We start from the raw sequence: 26833 nt of genomic DNA on the forward strand, positions 1-26833 counted from the left end.
GTCATTCTCCTGCCCACTCCTGAAGCCGTAGCTTGATTCCCTTTCCAACCCAGGGAGAGACTAGATTATTTTTGTCTTATTATGTTAAAAACTGTGCTCTTTACACCAGAAGTGCACAATAGATACTGCTGTATGCTTCTTACATGCAGCACACGGTCCCTCGAGTTCTAAGAAGTTGGATACTGTAACATTTATCAATGTCTCCTAAAATTACAGTAAAACATTATAAAATTCATTGATAAATTTACCCCCCTGACTTCTCCCACTCCATGCAATCTGTAACTTCGCGACAATAGGAAGACTTAGGCTCAAATCTGGACTGTCGGTCGGGTTGTTGCAGAGTGCAAGAGGCATTAGAAAATATAAGTGGGAGATTGGGAACCGAGAGTAACAAAGGTTAAAGTAGATGTGTGGATGAGAAAGTAAAAGGATAGTGCACCAAGAGGTGTGGCTGGCTGCAGTAGGTATGTGAAATATGATTCCCAGTTAAATGTGTGTCAAATAACTTTAAAAGGTTAAGGACAGGATTGATGATTACAAGGCCCCCCACACCCAATGCTATGGGGTTGCTGAGCTTCTAAGACTATGTAAATGTCATGCCAAGTTGAATAATGTAGGATGCAAGGTTAAGTGGCAATGATTGAGTTTTGCAGCTGCACAAAGGTTTTTTAGAACTTACCCTCACATTAAATGACTTTGGTTAATTATAGAGCAGACTATTAATGCTCTGTGGTAAGTGTGAGCTGAATGGACCAACTGGCTTTTTCTCATTTTATGCTTTACAGGGAACAAGTAGCGTACCAAGCATCTGTGCATCACCTTTGTCCACTTCTGGACCTGGTGAAGTTTAATAATTCAAAGGATAACCAGGCAGAAAACCTAATGAACAATTTAATATAAAGAATTTGCATTTATACAGTGCCTTTCACATAGGAACAGGAGTAGGCCATTCAGCTCCTCGTGCCCGCTCCGCCATTTGATAAGATCATGGCCGATCTGTGATCTAACTCCATATACCTGCCTTTGGCCCATATCCCTTAATACCTTTGGTTGCCAAAAAGCTACCTATCTTAGATTTAAATTTAGCAATTGAGTTAGTATCAATTGCCATTTGCGGAAGAGAGATCCAAACTTCTACCACCCTTTGTGTGTAGAAATGTTTTCTAATCTCACTCCTGAAAGGTCTGGCTCTAATTTTTAGACTGTGCCCCCTACTCCTAGAATCCCCAACCAGCGGAAATAGTTTCTCTCTATCCACCCTATCGGTTCCCCTTAATATCTTATAAACTTCGATCAGATCACCCCTTAACCTTCGAAACTCTAGAGAATACAACCCCAATTTGTGTAATCTCTCCTCGTAACTTAACCCTTGAAGTCCGGGTATCATTCTAGTAAACCAACGCTGCACTCCCTCCAAGGCCAATATGTCCTTCCGAAGGTGCCCAGAACTGCTCACAGTACTCCAGGTGCGGTCTAACCAGGGTTTTGTATAGCTGCAGCATAACTTCTGCCCCCTTGTACTCTAGTCCTCTAGATATAAAGGCCAGCATTCCATTAGCCTTATTGATTATTTTCTGTACCTGTTCATGAAACTTCAATGATCTATGTACCTGAACCCCTAAGTCCCTTTGGACATCCACTGTTTAACTTTTTACCATTCAGAAAGTACCCTGTTCTTTCCTTTTTTGATCCAAAGTGGATAACCTCACATTTGTCTACATTGAATTCCATTTACCACAGTTTTGCCCATTCACCTAATCTATCAATATCACTTGTTTCAATTATAAGGTGCACAAAGTAAAAACATTGGAAGGTTTTCTTTTTTATCCCCATAAATAATAGACTGTAGACTGAACTCCAACAGGTACATAAGTGGAGGGGGGGATAGCAACACTGCCCCATGAATCCATGATCTGAGATACCGGTGATGGACCGGGGTTGACAAATGTCATTTGTCAGCCCCATAAATCAGCAGAGCATCTATCAACAACTGGCATTTATATGGATTGTCCAGGGGTCTCCATGCATTAAAGATTAAACTCTTAGACAATAACAACTTGCATTTATCTAGTGCCTTTAACATAGTAAAACATCCCAAGCTGCTTGGCAGGAGCATTATCAAACAAAATTTGACACTGAGCCACATAAGGAGATATTAGGTCAGGGTCAACCAGGTAGGTTTTAAGGAACGTCTTAAAGAAGGAGGGAGGTTTTGAAAGGGAATTCCAGAGCTTAGGGCCTAGGCAGCTGAAGGCAGGGCCACCAATGGTGGAGTAATGAAAATCGTGAATTCGCAAAAAGCCCTCTTTAAACTCACATCCATCCCCCTCTCGGATCATACGTGGTGTGAAGCGAACGTCTCACGCATCGCCCGCCTCCTTCTCCTCAACGTACGTTCCACTCGCAATGTACTGGCACCGCACATGCGCAACGAAGGAAATGAAGCCGACCTCCCAGGCTAGAAAGCTTACTGCGCCTGCGCGTTGCCAGTAACGGTGCCGCCGGACAGTTCTGAGCTTGCGTGGTGTTATTTTGGCGCCAGAGTAAAAGTGAGCGCGAATCGAAATAATTTAAGTCCGTTTGGAACGAGAGGAGTTCAAACCGGGCAGAGAATGGCGACTACACTGACGGAAGGAGCTATAGCGGTGCGTACGCAGCATGTTTACCTCATGAAATCCGCTCCGGTTGTTTTATTTTCACCATTACCTTGTATAACTTTCCGGTCGTGTCGCAGTCAGTTTTTCTTTTAATTTATACTTGGTAAAATGTGCCGGTGTGTTAGCGCAAAAAAAAAGCACTGAAAGCTAAAAATGTTGGGGTTTCTTTCCCGCAAGGTGCTGTAAAGAGTGAGGTGTGTGTATATAATCAGTGGTTGTGGGGTGCTGAAGGAAGCCTCTGCTCCAGGCCCCAGATGTGCAGCTACTGGCAGAGCAAGAGTTTGGTTCAGCCAATGCTGTAACCTTAAAAACTTACTACTTTGGCTGCTAAAATAATACAACTAAAAATAGAATATAGCTGGCGTTGAATTAGATTAACCCTTGGAACATCTAAGTGATAGACAGGACTTCCCAATGTGCCAAACAGCGATAACAGGTGAGTGAACTTTTGAAGTTGAAAGGATGTTGAATGATGCATCCACGTCTAACTTTGCTAGTCAGTCAGTTGTTATGTCAGTAGTCCATGTCCACGTTATGTCAGTAAACATGGCAGACAATTTGCACACACAAAGGTGCAAAAACAACAACTTGCATTTATATAGCGCTTTTACTGCAGTAAAACATCCCAAGGTGCTTCACGGGAGCTATAATCAAATGAAATTTGACACTGAGCCACGTAAGGAGATATTAGGATAGGTGACCAAACGCTTGGTCAAAAAGATAGTTTTTCAGGAGTATCTTAAAGGAGGAGAGGTGGAGATTCAGAGAGGTTTAGGAAAGGAATTCCAGAGCTTAGGACCTAGGCAGCTTAAGGCACGGCAGTCTTGAAGCGGCATGGAGCGATGAAAATGGGGATGCTCAAGAGGCCAGAATTTGAGGAGTGTAGAGATCTTGGAGGTTTGTAGGGCTGGAGGAGGTTACAGAAATAGGGAGGGATGAGGCCATGGAAGGATTTGAAAACAAGGATGAACATTTTAAAATCGAGACGTTGCTGGAGCGGGAGTCAGGTCAGGGAACACAGTTATGGTCGGAGAACAGTAAATAGTTTTGGATTGCTTTAGCAAAGAGTGTGCACAGATACAATGGGCTGCATATGCTCATTCTGTGATATAAACTTCTGTGGTTCTATTGGTTAGTCAGTATCTGAAAGAGAAAGATGAGTTCATGATGATCAGCAACTTTTAGGGTCACTCTTGTTTAGCCTGTGCTTGCTGATCCCATGTATTTATGCTCTGCATCATGTCTAAAGATGTTCCACTTGTTCTGTAGTGAAGTGTTCAATTAACCCCTCTTTCCCCCCCCCCCCCCCCCCCACCAATTAGTCTGCTTAAGCTATTCCTTAATTCTTTTGATCCTCAATATTTCAGAATCTCACATGTTGCACTGGATCATTCTGTGATTGCTGTCCCCAAGGCTGCCATGACTTCCATTCCCTGTATGAGGTCTGAGTCACTTATTACCAAATCAAGGAAGCCACGAAAGGTGGTGCACTTGATGCACTGCTTCATGAAGCAGCTATGCATTACGTTTATCAACTTTGACACCAAACTACTTTGGTGTTCCCAGTTTAAATTTGGATTGAAGTTCCTCATTAAAATAACCATACTGTATTAAACATTGTGACAAAAGTGCATCATTTTTATCTTGTGTTACATCATTTATTGGTTTCTTGTCAGTCGTGACGTGCACGGTGTTGATATGGGTTGCTGCAAGCGACAGGGATACACCGTACAGTCTTCAATGCAGAAGGGTCACTTCAGATCTATTGTTCCAAATAAGCCCTGCTTGACTTCTTGCTGTTTTATGTCATTCTGTTCAATTTGATCAGGTATAGACGGACTGAGGGATTTCTTTTCAATTTTACAGTAATGACAGATGTGTGGGCAAACATTTTTTGTAATTGACAACCTGTGAATAAGGTTGATCTAATGTAATTGAGAGATGCCTTTTGTCAGAATGCCTTGAAAGGATGTTGAATGATGCATCCACGTCTAACTTTGCTAGTCAGTCAGTGAGGGGGTTTAAAACCAGCATGGAGACTGAACTAAATCTAGCTTTGCAGTAGAATTCCACTATGACCATGCTTCAAGGATGAATGTTTTGCTGAGAGGTAGCACGAGAGAAGAGACATTGTTATTTTGACATTTTGAGAAGATTGACTACTGTTATGTATTCTGTTTGTATAGAACACTGTTTATTATCTTGTTTAGTGTTAAATAAATTTGTCAGTTGGTTTATAGCCCAAACCTCGGTCTGAAAGCATATATTTAGCTGCCTACTGAAGACACTGAGGTCACACGGTGGCACGTGAAATATTCTATTAAGCTGCAATACAATGGCAAGAGTTCTGTGTTCAAAATCTGGGTCTCGTTATATTTGCCTAGACATTGGGCAGATAAAAACATTCTGTGCAGTTTGTAGGGGATGTGAAGTCTGCTTATGGGAGTGATCATTCATTCTGAACTCAAGTAGTATGCCTAGTGTAAAAAAACTGAAAATGTACCTAACTTTACTGTAGGAAAATGTCAAAACAATTCTTTAGAGAATGCAATCTAAATGGGAATCATAAAATGTAATTTTGAATTCTAATTAGAGCATTTAGGCACAATTTTTTACTTAATTTCATGCTTCTGTTAACATTGAAAATCCAGATACTTGTGAAAATGAAAGGAGCAGTAGTGCAATAGTTTTTAATGCCCCGATTTGCAGTGGCATGCAATGATAAGACTTCGATTCATGTCTGCAACCTGAATCCTGATGATGTGGATTTGGGGGAGGTGGGGAGGCGCTCAAGGGTGGCCAGGGCCTTCCGAACTGGATAATAAATGCTGCAGCACCTTCAACACTGAAATGTAATGTTTATGAATAATCTCATGTTACAAACTCCCTTTTCAGTTTGCGCTTAAAGGCCCATCTTAATGGTGACTCAAAGGACTTTGTTCTTTTTCCACATGGATTATAAACTCACATCTCTTGATAAATAATAACTCTTCAACTTGTTTTACAGTCAATAGTTCAAGGAGGAACTCCTTCACAGCCACTTTTACAAGTTATTGTAAGTATCTTATTTTCTGTTGCATGTTACTGCCTTATAATTAGGTCAACTGATTTGGCATGGCACAGCATGTAAATGTCTCCACTTAATCATGATGTGGAGATGCCGGTGATGGACTGGGATTGACAATTGTAAACAATTTTACAACACCAAGTTATAGTCCAGCAATTTTATTTTAAATTCACAAGCTTTCGGAGGCTTCCTCCTTCCTCAGGTGAACTAAATGAAATCCTCGAAATGAAATCGCATTTATAATTCACAGAACAATGCTTGGTGATTACAGACAGTTTTTTCAACTGCCCGTTGCCAAGGCAATCAGTGTGCAGACAGACAGGTGTTACCTGCCAGGTCTCAGAATATACAAATCACCAAAAAAAAACAACAAACAAAACAAAACAGAGATAGAGAGGTTGAAACATAGAAAAGACAGCAACTGACCCGTTATATTAAAAACAGATAACATTTGTTCGCTGGTGGGGTAACATGTAGCGTGACATGAACCCAAGATCCCGGTTGAGGCCGTCCTCATGGGTGCGGAACTTGGCTATCAATTTCTGCTCGACGATTTTGCGTTGTCGTGTGTCTCGAAGGCCGCCTTGGAGTACGCTTACCCGAAGGTCGGTGGATGAATGTCCATGACTGCTGAAGTGTTCCCCGACTGGGAGGGAACCCTCCTGTTTAGCGATTGTTGCGCGGTGTCCGTTCATCCGTTGTCTCAGCGTCTGCATGGTCTCGCCAATGTACCATGCTCTGGGGCATCCTTTCCTGCAACGTATGAGGTAGACAACGTTGGCCGAGTCACAGGAGTATGAACCATGCACCTGGTGGGTGGTGTCCTCTCGTGTGATGGTGGTATCTGTGTCGATGATCTGGCATGTCTTGCAGAGGTTACCGTGGCAGGGTTGTGTGGTGTCGTGGACGCTGTTCTCTTGAAAGCTAGGTAATTTGCTGCGAACGATGGTCTGTTTGAGGTTGGGTGGCTGTTTAAAGGCGAGTAGTGGAGGTGTGGGGATGGCCATAGCGAGGTGTTCGTCGTCATTGATGACATGTTGAAGGCTGCGGAGAACATGGCGTAGTTTCTCCGCTCCGGGGAAGTACTGGACGACAAAGGGTACTCTGTTGGTTGCGTCCCGTGTTAGTCTCCTGAGGAGGTCTACGCGATTTTTTGCTGTGGCCCGTCGGAACTGTCGATCGATGAGTCGAGCGTCATATCCCGTTCTTACTAGGGCGTCTTTCAGCGTCTGTAGGTGTTCATCGCGTTCCTCCTTGTCTGAGCAGACCCTGTGTATTCGCAGGGCCTGTCCGTAGGGGATGGCCTCTTTGACGTGGTTAGGGTGGAAGCTGGAAAAGTGGAGCATCGTGAGGTTGTCTGTGGGCTTGCGGTAGAGTGAGGTGCTGAGGTGCCCGTCTTTGATGGAGATTCGTGTGTCCAAGAAAGAAACTGATTCTGAGGAGTAGTCCATGGTGAGCTTGATGGTGGGATGGAACTTGTTGATATTATCGTGTAGTCTCTTTAGTGATTCCTTGCCGTGGGCTTAATCCACTTAATCATGCAACATGATTTGCAGCCTGAGTACAGCAGATTTGCATAAAACAAGCCCCAGAAGTAATGAAAATACTGGTTTCTGAGTGTGTGAACAATCGTACACCACTTATCACGGCAAATCATTTGCTCTCCTTATAACCTGTTGCTAACTTATTCCCACTTTTTGGTGAGGTGAACTCCTATATGGAAAAAGAATTTTTGTCGTAAAATATTAGTTATGTGTTCCAGTTCTCTGAATAGTATGATAGTACATAAATGTACTATCATACTATTCATAGGCAAAAAGGTGAGGAGGCAAACTACTCTCAGCCCACTGCCAGTGGTTCTCTTGACACTCCTACTTGGGGCTCTTGAGCAGCCCAGTGTGTTTTTTTTTCTTTATGTTCTGTTACCCCTGTAGAAAAACACCTGGGTCTGCTTGAAATGTGCCATGTTAATAATTGTGGGCACTGTTATGCCAATTGATCTCTGTTTAGTTGCAAAATATTACGGAGACATCCAGAGGTTTTTAAAAGTATTTGACATAATATCCTCTGGTTTAATTTTTTTTAAAATTGATAGCTCCTTGGCTTTGTTGCTGCAGATCTTCTGTGGTCAACTGAGCAGGGTGTGGGTGTTGCTTTTGTTCCTCTTCTGTGGGAATCTGTTCATTTATTTTCATATTCTTTCCCTGCTACCATAGATAGCTCAACAGAATGGGCTGGTTCAAAGCAGCTGAAACGTCACCGATGGGAATATAGACCTTAAACTGTGATTCTAGCCTGCGGGCTCCAAATCGGGGTCCAACACAGTGTTGCCATTGTTGAAGTTTTGGTGATCCCTGTTAGTTTGGATGAATATGCAAACTGGAAAGGGCCCCTTCTGCTTACTCTCGCACAAATCAATCGTAATACATTGTTGTTATTTACAGCCAATATTGCTTCTGCCATATAACCAGTTTATCTTGTTTTATATAGAGTATCCGACGAATTACAAATGGGCCCCCAAGGTATCGTGTACTAATGAGTGATGGAATCCATACACTGTCATGTAAGTATTGCAGAGCAGAATTTGTTTGTATTAGCTAACTAAAAATGATCTAATTGCTCAACCAGTTCATTGAATTTTATGCAACATATTAGCATGCTAATAATGGAGCGTAGATTTGCTCCTGCAATTTTAAACTGGAACTACTACTAGCACTTATATGATGCTTTTAACATAATGAGAAGACACTTCACAGGGTAGGAATTGAGAAGTGACTGAAAGTGTGCCTGCAGAGGTAGGTTTTGAGGAGGCCTTTGAAGAAGGGGAGAAATGTGCCGAGCTCAGAAGCGTTTTTTTTTGTGTAATTTGAGTACAGAACAGTGATGACTGACAGCCTTGGAGTGGAGCAGGGTGGAGGAGACGAAGCATGCAGCAGTCCAAGCCAAAAAGAGCAGAGGTTGTGAGCTCGAACATGGGGCAGGAGCGGGCTGCAGATGCAGCATGGAGGGATTTGTAAACAACAATTTTGAAATCATTGCACTGGAGGATGAGCCACAGCTCGATAGGGACTGGGGTGATAGGTGAATATAATTTTTTTGCGAGGGGTAAAATAGGTTGGGGGGGGGTGGAGATCTCAGTGAGTTGGAATTTGTGTTCTGTGGAACCTTCAAGTTTGAAAAATCTAACTTGAGGTGACAGATGTGGATGAAGTTTCAGCAATGGTGGGAGTGCAGTCGGGACGAAATAGGTGATATATTTTGGCAGTGGAAATAGATGGTTTTGGTGATAACTGGATGTTTGAAATTCAACTCCCAAATTGAGCAGAGTACTAAGGTTGAACATGGTCAAGTTTAGCCTGACCGAGTAACTGAGGGCAAGGGTGTGGACTTTAGGGTTTGAATTAATTAGCTTTGAACTTACGAATGTTTAGCTGGAGGAAATTCAGGCCTATCCACTACTTGATGTTTGGTGGGCAGCAGCAGTTGTGGAGTTGAGGTATAGTTGGAAGTCATCAGTATACATATGGAAGGGAACACCATGTTTGCAGATAATGTTGCTGAGAGGCAATATTGTACAGTGAGCTCCCAGTGTTTGCCAAAGAGAGCATCAACTTGCATTGTTAATGTGCACTGGTTCAATATCCAGTGTTGGATGAGCTGTAATTTCATCCAGTTAAACATTGGGAAGACTGAAGACTTCGGTCCCGCCACAAACTCTGTACCCTCACCGCTGATTCCATCCTGTTCCACAGCCGTTGTCTCAGGCTGAACTGGACTATTCGCAATCTTGGTGTCCTATTCAACCCCGAGTTGAGCTTCTGACCCCATATCCTCTCCATCGCAAAGAATGCCTACTTCCACCTCTAACATTGCTTGCCTTAACCCATGTTCTATCCTGTACTTAGTCTCACTCACATCGCTTCTGACCTTGCTGACCTACATTTGGCCGCTGGTTCCCCAACGACTCAAATGTAAAATTCTCATCCTCGTGTTTAAGTCCTTTCATGGCCTTGCCCCTCCCTATCTCTGTATGTCTGTAACCTCAACAAACCCTCCCTCCCCCCCAACAAAACTCTCCTTGCCACTGATTCTGGCCTCTTGCGAACCCCCATTCGCCCCACCATTGGTGGCGTTGCCTTCAACCGCCTAAGCCTCAAGCTCTGGAATTCCCTCCCGCCTCTACCTCCCATTCTTCCTTTAAGTCCTTCCTTAACGCTACCTCTTTAACCAAGTTTCCTAAAACCTCTTTTGACTCGGTGTCCACTTTTCTGATTTCACCGTTGTGAAGTACCTTGGGATGGTTTTATACGTTAACGGTATATATAAATGCAAGTAGTTGTTGTCATTGCCAACCTTTTTTAAGTTGGAGACTGGTGCTCTGCAAGACTCCAAAGAAAAATAGGACTGTGTTCATTATAAGGTATCATTTGTAACCAATACTTCGTCAAAAAGAAATGCTGCATGGAGGAATTTGCATTGTTGGGAAGTTTAATTGTTAATTAATGAATTGCAGGAACATTTATCTGCTAATACTTGGAAATACTAGAAAAATAATAATTAGCCAAAATCTTCTATCCAATGCTGTCATTATACTATAAAAACTCTTCAACCGATATAATCACTGCACAGTATTATTTGAAAAGTGTATTGTATTGGGATTTGATGAATTGATGAGTGGTGAGAGGTACCCCTGAAATGTTAGTGAGACAAAAGCTTATACACAGTGTTAGGATATAAGATATTAAGCATTGATACGATCAATTAAAATAAAATCCTTGTTCTTTCAGCTTTCCTGCTTGCAACTCAGCTGAACTACATGGGCGATCAGGGCCTTATTGCAGTAAACTGCATCTGCCAGATCAACCGGTTCATCTGTAATACAATGAAGGATGGAAGGTATGATGCGTAGATTATGACTGGTATTTGTGAGCAGTGAAAAATGCATTAATGTTTAAAATGGTAGAGGCTTTCCCTATATAAGGAGCACTTCTCACCTGGGCTCGAGGAGGAGAAAATTGGAGGGTGAGTGATAAATACACTGATTCAAGAACAGCAAAGAAGAGAAGATTGGCAGAGACCTTGCATATGGATTCACTCAGAGAATAGGTTAAAAGAAAGAACTTGCATTTATGTAGCACATTTCATGCCCTTAGGATGTCCCAAAGCTCAGTGGTTGAACTCTCACCTCCTGAGTCAGTTGTGGCATCAAGTCCAGCTCCAGACACTTGAGCTCATCATCTAGGCTGACACCTCAGTGCAGTACTGAGGGAGTGCTGCACTGTCGGATGAGACGTTAAACCGAGGCCCTGTCTGCCTTCTCTGGTGGATGTAAAAGATCTCCCGACACTTCGAAGAAGACTGGGGAGTCCTGGCCGATGTTTATCCCTCAACCTACATCGCTGAAACAGATTATCTGATCATTATCTCATTGCTGATTGGGATCTTGCTGTACGTAAATAGGCTGCCGCATTTCCCAACATCAAAACAGTGAGTACCTAATTGGCTGTAAAGTGCCTTTGGGCGTCCTGAGATTGTGAAAGGCACTGTATAAACGCAAGTTCTTTCTGGTCAGTTCTGCAGGCAAGCACCACATTTCGTGTCTTTTAGTTAGCACTGGAAATATAGTCTTGGCTTAACCGCGTGATGCGGTCAAATAACAGGAGAAAATAGTGAACCAGTCCCAGCCATTCATATTTTTTTTTAAAATTATGAGCCTTTTTCTGAGAGTAGCTAAGAATTGGCAACAAAAGTACAAACTTTATTGTAGCATCCATGACTGATCTATCGTGTGAGTGTTCAACAACCCTGAAATTCCCTGGAGCTGCTAGAGTGGAGGTTTGACTTGTCCAGCCTCAGATAAATTGAAGATGGGGCAGGCTTCTGCAGCAGACAAACTACAATGGAGGAATTGTTAAGTGCAGCAGGAATTAATTAACCACAGCAGGCACTATAACATTGATTTTTTTTTTATTTGGCTAAATTTCACTGAACAATTTTCAGTCCATTTGGACTTATGCTAACATTCATTTGTAAGGGTGAACACTCCAGTTCACTGGTGGATTACTTGTGCCAACTGTTAATGCAAGGGTTGCATCACAATTTGGCATAATTGAGAATTTGAACTTCTTTCATTGCTTTCTTACTGTCTGAACCCTGTTCTTCCATTCCCACCCTCCCCAAGACAACCTCCATACCTTATACAACACTCCCCAACTACAGTGTGTTTATCTAACATGAAAGGGAAAGAAAGTTAAGTTCTGCAGCATTTCATTTTTAGAGGTAGATACTGGCTCAGCTTCTCAACTCAACACCTGTCTTGCTGCATTTTATGTACAATATCTAGTCTTGTAATGGAGAAAGATTACTTAGGATTGAAGAATCCACCATCATGCAGAAAGAGTAGTGATCTCTCTCTTGACTGCACAGTGGGCCCTGGAATTGGACTACAAAGAACCACTGACAATGGAGACTTACTACTCTTCCCACTCCAGTGCTGAATCTAGCCATGCCTGTAGCCAGCTCTAATATACACTGTACATATGAGCAAATTTGTGCTGGATCCAAGCTCAATTTGAAACATGAGAAAAGGAACGGTTTTTCTTTTTAGCTGCCATGCACCATTCCAAACAGCACATAACCTCGCATGCCCCCGTAAAGATTAAATATACATTGTTCTATTTAACACTGCAAATTGCTTTTATTTACTGGTTGGATAACACTTCTCAATTTTGTTGCAAGTTTGTCCTACTTGATCACAAAAGGTCCCTGTGCATGTTAGGTGTCACCAATATTATACACAATCTAATGATTCCTCAGGCTCTTTATGAAACTGGTCCCTTAACAGTGCTGTACCAATGCTTCCATTTGCATATTTACAGGAACATAAATGTACAACACTGCAAAGTCCAAAAATAGTTCCACTAGACGAGAAGAAATATGAGCCAAGATTTTAAATGGTATTTTAAAAATAATGGCGGATTAGAAAAATCAAGGGTAGTGAGTCAGACAGGATCGGCAATGAAAAGCAAAAGTCTTAAATGTAAGCTGATTTAGTGGTCATGTTTGCATATCTTGTTTACTCCCATATTAGTTATTGCTGAAGGTCCTTAACATCATTATGCCCAAGTGCTAATAAAGACAGTCTGGCATCCCCAGCTCAATATGTGATCACAGCTCTAGAACAGCATTTACTACTTATTGGCCTTGTAGAACTGTGGTATAAAATATTCCCTATTGGGAGAACAACCCAAAAATAGACAACAGCCTACAATGAGGATAAAAATAGTCAAATCCTCACCGAGGAGTCTTTTCAGTACTGTGACCCATTTGTATTTGGTCGTTGACCGAATACCTGAAACCAGAACAAGATACAATGTCCCAGCTCCAATTACAAGTGGCCAGATTTGGATCAGTGGTAATATTCTCACAGCTGAGTTAGATGATCGTGGGTTCAAGCCCCACTCCAGGACTTGAGTAACATAATCTTGGCTGACACTTCAGTGCAATACTGAGGAGTGCTGCACTGTCGGAGGTGCTCTCCTTTGGATGAGATATGAAACAGAGTCCCTATCTGCCCCCTCAGGTTGCACTATTTGAGAATGAGCAGGGAGTCTTGCCAGTGTCCTGGCCAACACCACTTTAAAACAGATTAACTGGTCATTTATTTCATTGCTGTTTGTGGGACCTTGCTGTGCGATAATTGACCTTTGAAAGATCCTGGGGTGGTGATAGGCGTTATATGAATACAAGTTTTTTTTGCTCAGTCTGACTAATTTTTTGGTTTTCTTTCTTTCTTTCTTTCTTGCTTTCTTGCTTTTATATTAAAAATCTTGTATCTGTACACACTTCCTGTCAACCTTTTCCATTAATGAATTTCTATGTTTATATAATGGAAAGCTTGCCACATTGTAATTACATGCTTCCAGTCGCATAAGGAATGTCGTGTGTTGGAGGTTGGACAGGAGTTGGATCTCTGGGCTGGAGGGATGCTATGGAGGACAATGGATCAGTGTTTTGGGGGGGAGGACACGAGTGTTAAGGGGTACAGTACACAGCTGGCAGCACATGGACGATATAGGACAGAAAGTATTATGCTTGTGAGGCAGCAGTTGAGTCACAACGTGCTAGCTCGGCAGTGGTCGAGTGAGATGGCGGAAGAGGGTAGCAATGGGGGGAGCAGCAGACAAGTCCATTTAATGAAAGCAACGTGGATGGCTTCACCAGGGCATTGGGGACACATAAATGACTGACCGTATCCTTTGTCTTACTGTGGGCAATACCACAAGAGATTTAACTAGTAAGTTAACATTGCTAATGGTATGAGGTTCGTTTGACTTTTCTTAAATTACCTTCCTCCGATTTGTCAAACCTATTCCATTAAATTGCTACCATATAATTTCCTGCAAGAAACCTATATCGAAGTGCCAAGTTTCATTAAAAAAAATTCACATTGCTCTAAAGTAGTTATAATTTGGAGGAGGCTATATCTTATCAAAGGATTTCAATATTTTGCTGTAAATTGGGTTGTCTCTCTCTTGCTGGGATGTGGCAAAATGTGTGACTATCCATATAATTCAAATATTAGTAATTTAGTAGGTTAAACAAAAGGTCATTAATATGCTTGATTTGTTTCCGTTCTAGACGTGCAGTGGTTATTGTTGACTTGAAAGTTGTCAAAACAGCTGATCAGGTGAATGGGAAGATTGGTAATCCAGTGCCAATCAATGAAGGTAAGTGTCATCTAATAGAGCTTTTACCACATAATTTTATTTGTAATATAGGTGTATATGTATGCAAAAAAAATCATAAATTAAGTTGAGCTTTCATTTTTCTATTTTTTTTTCCCTCTCAGTAATATAGTTCCCTCCCCGCCTCCTGAAAGCACTGACTCCTTGCTAGGTATGGTTCTGTGGATATATTCTGGTACTTCACCCAAGTGGCTAGCCCAGACATTGGAATGTCTCCGGGATAATTGAGTGTGTGGAGTAATACCATTTCTACCCACAGTCCACACCCATGTAGCTTGTGCAGCAATTACTGGGATGGTGAACAGGAGAGGAGCTTTAACCTTTTTGCTTTCCCTATCCTAGGGATGCTAATGCTAATTGTAGTATCCCTGCAACCTCCTGGTAGAAATGACCTATCATGGCACAGACCAGACATCAAACCTGGGATTTCCTAAATCTGTATGGTTCAGCTATGCACTTAACCAGCTCGGCTTTTGGAGGAAGATATCTGATTGAATAATGCCATGGTGAGATTTGTGTGTATTCTACCCTCCTTTGTCACTTTTCAGTTAAAGTGAGGAAAATCTACAGTTAGTAGTAAAGTGCTGCCTTTTTCTTGGAAAGTTTTGGACCCAAAATGGCTGGTGTCTGCAAGGCTGAGAATAAGTGATTTAATTCCAAATTTATGTAGTTATCAACGTTTTAATTTTTGATTTACACAGGTCAGACACAGCAGCCAGCTGCTGTTGCAAACCCATCAACAGTCAGGCCAGTGCCAAATGGCTATGCATCAGATGCTGCTTCAGGTGAGAAATTATGGTGTCAAGCTCCTCGTAGGTATACATTGGGTGAAGTGTATGGCTTCCTTAATGGTTTCCCAAGCACTTGCTACTTCACTGGTGTGATGTTTCCAATTGCTACGCTATTTATCCTGGCTTATTCATGAGATTTAACTGGCTTATGCTGAATTAATGGGTAGCACAATTGGAATAATTTTATACTATAGGCTCCTGCTCAATTTAAATTATCACACTGCCTGAGGAAGGGGAAAGCCCCCGAAAGCTTGTGGGATTAAAAATAAAATCGTTGTAAAATTGTTTACAATTTAAATTGGGTTGAGACTGCTTAGCTCTTTTAACTTAGTACCTGACATAGGTGCTTTTTAAATGCTGACTTATGGTTGTAATGGTACAAATGCTGGAACTCTTTTCTTTTTCTAAAAAGGTTAGCGGACATTTTGGAGCCTAACCCTAATAAGTGCAAACTCCTCACTTAAAACATTTTTTTAAGTATTTGAAAAAGAAATAATTACAAGTGCAGGGAGTGGGAGTAAGTGGATAGCTCTTGAGAGAGAGTCTGCATGAATGGCTGCCTCCTGTGCTATGATTCTAATTAGTAAATGATAATGAGGCAATCTCAAAAAGAAAAGTCGTCTTTTGCTCCGATTCTTCTAGCTGTTCAGTACACTTAATTTTGTTGAATGTGAATTTGTAAAATCGACCATGAACAGCCCAGAGGCTTGTATTAGTATCATCTGTTAGAAGAAAGAAAGGGTGGTATTCGTGCACAAAATATCACGCTTATAGTTTTGTATCCTGCAGTCCACAGTGCCCCAGCAAAAAGTGAGAGCAGGATATCAAACAAACCTAGTGGTATCAGAGGAACACCCAACACCACTGGAGGATCACAGGCAAAAGTGGTGCCCATCGCCTGCCTTAACCCCTACCAGTCCAAGTAAGTGAGCTCAACTTGTTCTAGTTTTGTCTCAAATTGAATGATTGTAGGTGGGTGGCTTGGTCCTACTTATGAGTGTACTGGCCAGCCACTTGGGTTAGGGTTCAGTTTACCTCTGAGGTTAACGGTACGTCTAGATTTCTTCAGAGGAATTGGTGCCCATTAATGTCATGCCTTCCCTCAAACTAGTTGATAGCAAGTGCACAATTAATTTGGCCTTCAGGTCAGGTGATAGATGTTTAAATCCCACTACAGCTCTTTTCCACCTTAAAATTGTAATCTATTTAGATATGTCATTCTCCACAATTTTCTGCTTTGGAACATCTAGGGTTTTAATTAACAATTGCTGTTCAGATTATACATGGTACAGTGTCATGCATACATTGTGAAAGTTGCAAAAACCATCTCCATAAATAAAAGCATAGGACACAGAAGGAGACTATTTTGGCTCATCAAGCCCATTCTTTCAATGGACCAGATATAATTTGCTCCTTCATGGACTGTATGCTACTTCTTTAATCTCCCTGAGAGATGCGAATAACGGGTAAAAATTTGAAAAAGATCAATATCCATGGTTAATCCCTAACTCCCAAAGGTAATCTGGCAGAATTGCAGGATATCAGTTTGGCATTACATTATTGAAGTTGACAGGTTGCATTTCACAGATGACATTTCCATGGTCCCAGCAGTGCAGGAATATATGGAGTATTTGATCACCTTTGCCTAAACTTGGCCCTATAATCTTCAAACTGCCTTAAGTAAATATTTATCTGCTTAAAAATCAAATTAGCATTAGCTGCTTTTTGCTGGGAGTTCTTTCCATATTTGCTACTTGGGTGGAGGGAGATTTCTTGTAATTTTTAGTCTTTATGCCCTCTTGTTCTGTAATCTCTACATGTCTTGTTACATGCTTCCTACACTCTTGATAGTATCACAATTGATGATATTTGGACCAAATCAGGCATTCATATAACATAGCTACAAATCACAATTGAATTTTTTTAAAGTCAAAAATGAGCCAATAATTTACTGCTGGTTTCTGCTGACCCGGAATACCTGGCCTCAGCCCACGGGGAGGTGCTGAAGATTTACAAGCAGCTACTAATCTCGCATCAAGGAGCCAATGAACGAAGCCCTCCTGCTAACCCAGGAGGAAAGCAAGAATTGCTACGCATTTAAAAAAAAACACATACTTCCCTCAGCAATTAGCCTCTAATTCACCTTGGGGTGTGCCTATTTGGAGCATTTCTACACTGGGAGTAGTAGAGCAGTTAGACAATCACCTATCTGGTCTGCTGTGCTTCAGTGGCACTTTGTAGCCTTATGGGGATAGGCCAAGTTAAACACCTTAGCAGACAGCTATCCTCAAGGCAGTCCTTTTTATGCCTGTTGGGAAAGGGTTATCAAGACAAACATATCCATTGTTATATAATGTATTGTGTGGAACATGACATAATGCTCCTTTCACCTTATAAAATAGTGTAGGCAGCACTATGGGAGATCTGTTAATTTAAATAAATTAACATCTGTATCATTAGATAATGTAATTACAACTACATCACCTTTGCCTGTCATTTTGAAGGTCTGAATCATGCCTCTCCACTAACACTGCTCAATATTTCCCCAGTGATGATGAAACTTATTTGTCATTCTCATGGTGCCTTGATTCATAAATTCTTCATTGTCACTCTTTTATAAGCCTCCTCTAATGCATTGGTGTAATTTTTGAAGATACAGTGCCCTAATTATTAATGTGGCCTTACTAATGATTATAACCAAATTTCTTGATGCATCCCAGTCTTGAAAATTTCAAATCAAACCAAGTTTATGCAGCTGGTCCTCATAATTTAATTCTTTTAAGCCCGGTATCATTCTGGTGAATCTGCGCTGTACCCTCTCCAAGGCCAATACATCTTTCCTGAGGTTCACTGCTCTATATGGGGTCTGACAAAGGCTCTACAACTGAAGCATAACTTCCTCACTTATGTATTCCCCCCCCCGCCCCCCCCCCCACCAACACCACGAGATCTGTGGGTTTTAAAGAAAACAGAAGCCATCCACATGAAGACTTTTTCTTTTGGCACCTTCTGGATCCCATTGTTAAGATAGTCTTCGGTTCAACTAGCTGATTTGCTGGTATTTCTATTAGCCCCAGTCTTGCATGTGGATCTTTATCAAATGCCTTTTGAAAATCCAAGTCTTGATGACCATCTGCTAATTTAGTTGCCACCTATTCAAGTAAACTTGAGCCATGACTTACTGCTTTTAAAACCAAACTTATTACTCCCAATGTAAATAAACATCAGTAGCGCCTCACAAAATGCTTTTGGGAAGTTATTACTTTGTTGTCCTAATTGTTTAATCTCCCCATTATTGCTTCTGGAGTCTGTCCTTTTGAAAGATGCTCTGTTGCGTTCAATAATGTCACACCCCTGCTTGTAATCGGTCTCTATTTGCACATTGTGTGCCTTGGCTCTTTTTATCCTCCTCCTTACAGCCATGTTTGTGATGCCATTAATATCTCTGCCAGTTACATGAACCTAATTGCAGTAGTTTATTCGTAATACTTTAAAGCATTGAATCTTACCCTTCCCCACCTTGTTATCCCTATTTGAAACTTTTATTACACTTGTATTACTATTTTACTCTGAAATTTTCCTACTATCATGTGCATTGCAATAGGCATCTGTTAAAGAAAGAACTTGCATTTATATAGCACCTTTCACGACCCCCCGGACATCCCAGAAGTGCTTTACAGCCAATTAAGTACTTTTTTTTTGAAGCCTGGTCACTGTTGTAATGTAGGAAATGCAGCAGCCAATTTGGGCACAGCAATGTCCCACAAACAGTAACGGGATAATAACAGATAAATCTTTTTTTTTTGAGTGATGTTGGTTGGCGTTATAAATATTGGCCAGGAATAGTGCCGTGGGATCTTTTGCATCCACGTGAGGGGGCAGACCCAGCCTCGGTTTAACGTGTCATCCAAAAGATGGCACCTCTGACAGTGCAACACTCTCTCAGTACTGCACTGGGAGTGTCAGCCTAGACTATGTGCTGAAGTCTCTGAAGTAGGACTTGAACTCTCAACCTTCTGACTCAGAGGCGAGAGTGCTACCCACTGAGCCACACCAAAAGATTAGTTCCTTCACTGTCCAAATCTCAATTTAAATGAATTGCTGATTCATAGTTTTGTGCTTTTTGTGTTAACAGCTTAGTTCCCCATATTGTCTGTATACCATCCTTCCATTAAAAATTCCTTCTATCCAAATGTAGCATTAACAACTTGCATTTATATACCGCCTTTAGTGTAGTAAAACATAGGCGCCTCACAGGACAAAAATTGACACCGAGCCATAGAAGGAAACATTAGGACAGGTGACCAAACGCTTGGTCAAAGAGGTAGGTTTTAAGCAACGACTTGAAGGAAGAGAGAGGTGAAGAGGTTTGTGGAAGGAGTTTTAGAGCATAGGGCCTAGACAGCTGAAAACAAGGCTGCCAATGATGGGGCGAAGGAAATGGGGGATGTGGAAGAGGCTAGTGTTGGAGGAACGCAGAGTTCTTGGAGGATTATAGGGCTGGAGGAGGTTAGGGATGACCGTTCTGTTGCTGATAGCGGTGGGAGCATTTTGAGGTGATGAATTAATAGTAATACACAAGAAGCACATTGAAACAACATCAATGACTGTTGCCATGTGAATACTTTGTTTTGTTGTAGCATAATTCTAAATAAATCTAGCAAACACGGGGGCCCTCTGCTCAGCCAATGCTTTTTTTCCCCTCCCACCTCAGGGAGAACCTCACCAATGGCATCAAGGTGATGCAGTGAGCAAAGATTGTGCACTTTTCCACAGCAGCTGAAAATGGTAGGGCAGGTCACCTTGATTTCCTTTGAGTATTTCCTTGTAGCTGTTAGAAGTCTGAGAATATATCATCTGGCCCTCTTTGCTGAAGGAGTGGTACATGATGGAGGAGAGAAATGTCAAACAAAAGAAAAATTGTAAGAAGGGACAAAGGAAGTGAGTGACTGAACTACACTCATAAGAAAAATGGCTGTAATCGTTGTCTTTAAGCCCCGTGTTGAAGTTTGTCCAAAACTGAGGTAATTGAGCCACTTACTTTTAAGATCAAGGGGGAGGGGGGGGGTGCGGTGTGGGTCAGTAAATTATTTGCAACCTTTATTAACTCCGATACAACATAAAATGTGTGGTAGTTGCAGTATTCCATGTGTAAGTATGTTTCTGAATGTTAATGCAGTCCTGCCAGGAAAGTTGCTACTGACCAGGTTTGACCTGGCCTTGGGAAATTTTCAGATGAGCAAATAAAATGGATGTTTCTTGAAATGTGGTGAGTACTCAGGCAGAACAAAATTTATGGTTTGATCAGACTTCAAATAGTTGTGTGTCTATTCAGGTTCTCCCTGAGGTGGGAGGGGAAAAAAAGCATTGGCTGAGCAGAGGGCCCCCGTGTTTGTAATCGCAATACCACCAGTTCAGGCATCTTAAATACATAAATATTCCAAGAGTGCTTGTTCTTGGGTAACTCCGAAGAAAATTTTCAAGATGTGCGGTGCACAATTCTGACAAAAGGTCATCGACTTGAAACGTTAACTCTGTTTCTCCCTCCACAGATGCTGCCTGACCTGCTGAGTGTTTCCAGCATTTTCTGTTTTATATTTGATTTCCAGTTTCTGCAGTATTTTGCTCATGAGAAAGAATTTCTGCCTTGTTTCCTGTGGACAAGCCATGCTTCTCTTATGTTCATTGCATTAATCTATTGCAATGTTTCACAAGTAGCTAAACATTTTAGAATATTCTACAAATTGATTTGCCTGTCATGCCAGAGTATTAACAAGGTTGTTGGGTATAATCTCTGCACAGAGTCTGTTCTGTTGAATTGGCTTAAGTTGTGAAATAAAAAGGCTTTATTAAATCTCTCCTTTTCCCTAGATGGACAATCCGGGCTCGTGTTACCAATAAGAGTCAGATTAGAACCTGGAGCAACTCCCGTGGAGAGGGAAAGCTATTTTCCATTGAGCTGCTGGATGAGAGTGTAAGAATCCTTCTGTGACTGTTTCTGTGCAATCATTTTTTTGCTTTGTTCACTCACCACTAGGGGGTGATCCCATTAAACAGCTTTATCTTCAGCAGCAAACCTTGTGTTGGTCAGCAGGGGGCAGTCTTCAGTTGCTGCTTGACTAAGCCTTAAGAAGGGAGATCCTTGTACATGGTGACCAAAACCAATCCATCTCTGGACTGTTTATACTTTGAACATTTTTAAAGTCAACTTATTGATTGAGTTGATGGACTTATTTTTTTTAAACCTTTTAAAATTGTGTATTGATTTGTTTTAATTTTTTTAATAGCTATGTTGGGTTTATCATTAAAGCTTTTTTGGGGGAAAAAAATCCAATATGCTATTTAAAATGATTTGTTAGTAATAGTTTTTTAAATACTTGTTTGTATGTTGGAACACTGTGCAGGCCAAAAATTTCACAGCCTGGCACCAGGCTGTCCCATGGTTTCTGAAGACCTGCCATGATCTGATTTTCTGTGGTCGGCACAGCCAGTACTGATCCAACATTAGGTTTCAGACCATCCTGATTATTGCACTTAACGGAGGGATTTAGAACTACTCTCTAATTGATTTGACAAACCACCTTTCAGATATCATTTTCATATTGCCAAGCCAAAAATATCTGCAGAAAATCGAAGAGTCTTGTTAACTGATCCAGAGCTGGTGCCTACCTGTTATCATTTTTTTGAAGGTTTGAGTGCACATGCTGAATTTATACATCCCTGCTAATTTAGAATACAGTTTTAGCAGCTGCAAAGGTTGTCTCAATTAACTGCAGTTGTTTTATGCAAATGAGGCATTTAACCCTTTTGCTAACATCAGAATGGTTTCCAGTGATGTAATTTATGTTTGTCCTTTACAGCATTTTCTAATGAGGGCTGGTGCATTGTTCCCAGCTGCCGGGTGTTTTGTGGGTTACGAGAAAATGTTTCATCTGTTGACTGACTTCAGTTCAGAATGCATGGGGTCATAGAAATGTTAATCTTTGTAAACAGCGAGTTTACCTCACCTGGAACAGCAACATGCAAGACCAATTTTACAAATGCAGTTTTTTAAAAAATTGTATAATTATTTGAAAATTATTTTTAATTACATTTTTTAAAATCTCTGCAAGCTGTTGACTAATTGTGTGGGTGTAGTTGTGTAAACTCCATCGCCCTTTGGTACCTCAACCAATTGCCTTTTGTAAGACAGTGATGAGTGTAAGCAGGATTATTTGATCATGGGAGGCATCACAGTTGAGCTCCATCCTGTCCTTGCCTTGGATAACCATCAAGAGTGGAAACCCCAGTCTCTCCCTCCCCTTCCCCCTCCTCCCCCACCCACCCAGGAATGTTGAGGATATTTTAGCATTCTACAGGCAAACTTCTAAGATGAACTAACTGTACTGATTGAGAAGGACCTTCCCTGCATGGCTCATGTACTTTCAGCATAAACTCTGAATCATCATTATTGTCAATTATTCCTATCTTCAACTCCACCTGGCCGTTGACTGTTACCAGAGGCGGCTTGTTAGGTGAGGCAGCCTGCACAGACTTCCTGCCAGAAAGTTACACTTATTTAAATTTATCAGCCGTCCGATTTTTCTTTTCCCGACTTAACCACGGCAATGTGAGGGAGGATGCCCCATTGGAAATTTTCCGGCCCCTCTGTTAAATTCAGTTTTAACGGCAGGGCAGTGGCGGATCAGCTGCCCGTCTGAATTTCTTATCCCTCACATTGCATTTTAGTCAGGAAGACGTCCCACGGGAAAGTTCACAGGATGGATTTATTGGTCACTGTACTTTGGGCAACCTTGAGCAGCAAAGTGTTGCAAAACAATCTGGTGATACTTCAGTTAGTTTGTTTCTACAAAATTTTAATTGCTTTTTTTTTTAAAGTCCAATCCTGCATGTAAGGGTTTAAAAGGAAACAACCACTGAATGCAGTTAGAAAAAGATAATACGCAGCTTATTAGGTTGGTGGTGGGATTCCACAGGAAGTGCCTGTTGCCATGGCAATGTGCTGGCATGGCTCGGCATATGCCTCACCTGTCGAAAAGATCACCAGCCGCCACTGATCGTTTCCGTCCCGGAGCATTGGGACTCTTGGCTGGAGAGACCACAGTTTGAACAACACTACAGCTGAGAGTGGGCAGGCAGTCTGCTTCTACCCTGCATCCCTTGCCAGGAGACATTGCTTAAGCTGTTGCCCGGGCATGACTGCCCTTTGATTTTCCTTCTTGTCTTCCCCTCCCCCACCCATAGGAGATGCTGGAGCCCGTCTGCAGCTTACGTTAAGAAATGAATGGAACATGGATCAGACCATATACCACCTACTCTGGTGCTGATTGCTGTAATCCTTAGTGGTTGTGTGCCCCAGATATATTGCTTTCCTTCAGTATCCCATGTCTGTTACTTTCTAAGGATCAGTTGATCCAGTGCCACTTCTTGTTCCACATTCCTAGCCAGTTTTCACTCCTCCTGTCAGCACATTCGTGTCCAGGACTGGCAAAAGTCTTCCCCTCAGCTGTTGAAGCCCAAGTGAGAATGTTGCTCGAACAGGAACTTGGTTTGTTGCCTCCAGTCTTGAGTCCCAGTGCTGCAACACTGAAGCTGTCGGGCTGCTTTGAGTGCATTTACAACACACTTTGATAACAAAACTTTTAATGAGCAATATTGAACAGAAACTATATACCCAGCAGAGTGGGCACTTAGTTAACAGTGCAGATCACAATCTCCATTAATCAGTTGACCTCAGAACTTGAGCAAATCGTATGGAATGCATTTCGTACCTGATTCATGATTCCAATAATTTTGTCTTTATTATACTACGGGGTTTAAATAATAAATTATGTATGGTCTTGCTGGGTCATCTAATCACAAAATATAACAGACTACAATGAATTATATAACAAAGTCTAACATTTCCTGGAGTAATTTGAATGTTATTAGCACATACAAGTAGAGAAGATCTACAGTACAGTCATAGTCTTTTAGGAAGGCAACTCTTGAGTAGGATAATCCTTATTAAAATGTAAGATTTTGGAATGTAGTCTGCAGTGTTTTGATTAATGCAATAAGATAAGAGGTTGGCATAGAATTATATACATAGAATCTACAGCACAGAAACAGACCATTTGGCCCATGCCGGTGTTTATATTCCACACATGCCTTCTCCCACTCTAATTACCTCTTCCCACCCTGCCTGCATAGTCCTCCATTCCCTTCTCCTTTTGTGTATGTATCAGGCCTCCCCTCAGATGTCTCGAATCGATGTTTCATCCACTCCATGTGGCAACGAGTCCCACGTTCTCACCACTCCGTGTGTAAAGAAATTCCTCCTAAATTCTTTATTTGATCTATATGTGGCTATCTTATATTTATGTCCTTGTTCTGAAGTCCCTACCTCTTCTAAGCCTCAGACCTGCACCTTTTGCTTCATCCTGGACCAATTGATATAACATAAGTCGCAAATCATACAGAATCTAAATAATGTAGTATACTTGTGGCGTGTGCTTGCCCGAACCTGAGTAGGCCCGAAGCTACTCTCCATTTTATTAACTCACTAAATGTGTTCAAAGGTAGTTAAAAGACTTATCCCTGTGAGGGATCCATGAGCTGTGCTGCTTCTTACCCTTACTGTGTGAGTTTGGCCTTTAAACATCAGGGTGTGAATTTTCATCTCTATCGCCTGGGCTGTAATCTTGAGAAATGGATCACATGCTCGTCATAGAACCTGCCTGACTTTCATGGCTTGTTTTTGCCATCCTGATGTAATGCAATTTGCTTTAACCTAATGTTTTCAATTGTTCTTGCTATGTTCCACACTATGGCCGCCTTAACGTCTCTTTGTGTGAGTGATATTGGTTTAACCCATCTGTAACTAGAAATAGTTTTAACTTTATATCCATATATGCTCTCCATATGAAAGCAGGTTGATTTTGCACCTGCAAATTCATTCATTCATTTCTCATTGTGACTGCAGCAATTTTTGCATCTATCTATCACTATCATTCATATCCATATTTGTCTTGCTATTTGAGAGTAATATTCGTGCCTTACCTTGGTGCTGTTTTGAATGGTGTAATGCTCCTTTTGGACTACTTTCCAGTCGCACACAGTTGTCGATCCATGTGATGCTGCCTGTGTGCAAAGAAATGTTGGTTTGGATATGCGTAATCCAGTGATGCTATCTTATTGCCTTGAAGACCCTTCTTTTCTCTTTTATTCCGCCTCCCACTCCCACCCTTGAATAAAAGTTTCTAACTGGAAGATCCAGTAAGACCATTTCTGGACAATGTGGATGTCCTTTTACTTTTATATAGTGGGATCAATGAGCCTTAAGTTATGGTTTTACTTTGTTGAAACTTGGTGCATACAGTTTCAGCTATGTCAATTTTTCACACACAAATTTTGAGAACTATTTAATTCTTACTGAATTTTGTTCTACAAACACTTTGTGTAAAACTGAGTATTGTATTTTTTTTCTGTTCTCTTGTTAATTTCTTCCAACAGATAATCAGGAGATGTTTGGTTGAAAGAACAGTAATATCTAAAATAGATTCCACTGTACAGCTTGTTAAAATACAATGAAGTTTCATTTAAAAAGTAAATGAACATCAGAATGGAAGCAATTTTTCTCAAAGCTGACTATTTAATGGAATAGTTTGGTAGTATTGATTTTTCAATAAATTGTACTAACCATAAAATAGCATAAGTTACACTATCATAATTGGAACATGGTTTCTCAGCTGCGACTTCCCTGCAGAGTAATTTCTTGATCTCAGCTGAGACCCTCTGGGACAGTTCCTGATAGAGGAGTTGTGCTCTGTACACAGAATGGGGGGAGAATGAGATGGATTGTCACTGAGCCTGCTGGTGGTTATTGATGGCTGCAATAAAAGTGAATTCATTTTGATCTTAATGCAGAAATCCTCCTTAAGTAGATACAGAATTCCTATTGATTTGAATTGCTTTGTTTTGCAGGGTGAAATTAGAGCCACAGTTTTCACTGATCAGGTGGATAAGTACTACCCACTCATTGAAGCAAATAAGGTAAAGAGACCTATGTTACAATTCTGTAGAAATGTACCACAGCACTTAATATATAAAAGGACTACAGACTTGTAGTCACTAGGCTGTATTCCTGAAATATTTTGGAAGTATTTCATAATGTTCTGGCCTGGAGAAACTGCAGATTTGTGTGCAGGGAGCTTGCTTCCAAGGTGAATATGACCTTGAGGGGAGGGGAACTTGTATATTCAATGTGCATTCTATATAATACTGTGTACTATAGTGTTTATTACATTTCATTTAGATGGAGCTTGAAGTATGCCTGGAACATTGTTGTTTTTTTTTTAAAAAACAGCTTTAATATTGTGGAATTCATTTACACTTGCAGCTGTGAAGTGGTCTAGCTGGGCAGCAACGCTAAGAAGTTATAATGTAAATCTGAAGTCTGGGTCCAACTGACTCCAACGTGTAGCGATAGTCCCTCCCTCAGCGAGAGAGTCTCCACTTCGCTTTGGTCCACAGGGACCTTGACAGTGAACTTCCATTACAACTTCAGCATCAGTGGAAAGTCAAACTCTT

At 41.3% G+C, this 26833-nt stretch overlaps 1 protein-coding gene across 1 annotated transcript in view; it reads left to right on the forward strand.

The window, feature by feature from the left end:
* The first annotated feature begins 2487 nt into the window (after positions 1-2487).
* rpa1 (replication protein A1) overlaps positions 2488-26833 on the forward strand; it is a 57939-nt gene continuing 33593 nt past the window's right edge. Inside the window, exons 1-9 of the mRNA XM_068008458.1 lie at positions 2488-2645; positions 5665-5712; positions 8215-8287; positions 10512-10620; positions 14365-14453; positions 15173-15256; positions 16052-16184; positions 21134-21236; positions 26228-26296. Of these exons, the coding sequence (XP_067864559.1) occupies positions 2613-2645; positions 5665-5712; positions 8215-8287; positions 10512-10620; positions 14365-14453; positions 15173-15256; positions 16052-16184; positions 21134-21236; positions 26228-26296 (741 nt within the window). The 5' untranslated portion in view covers positions 2488-2612. The remainder of the gene's footprint in view (positions 2646-5664; positions 5713-8214; positions 8288-10511; positions 10621-14364; positions 14454-15172; positions 15257-16051; positions 16185-21133; positions 21237-26227; positions 26297-26833) is intronic.

Source organism: Heptranchias perlo, chromosome 28, assembly GCF_035084215.1.
Source record: "Heptranchias perlo isolate sHepPer1 chromosome 28, sHepPer1.hap1, whole genome shotgun sequence".
Taxonomy (NCBI): domain Eukaryota; kingdom Metazoa; phylum Chordata; class Chondrichthyes; order Hexanchiformes; family Hexanchidae; genus Heptranchias; species Heptranchias perlo.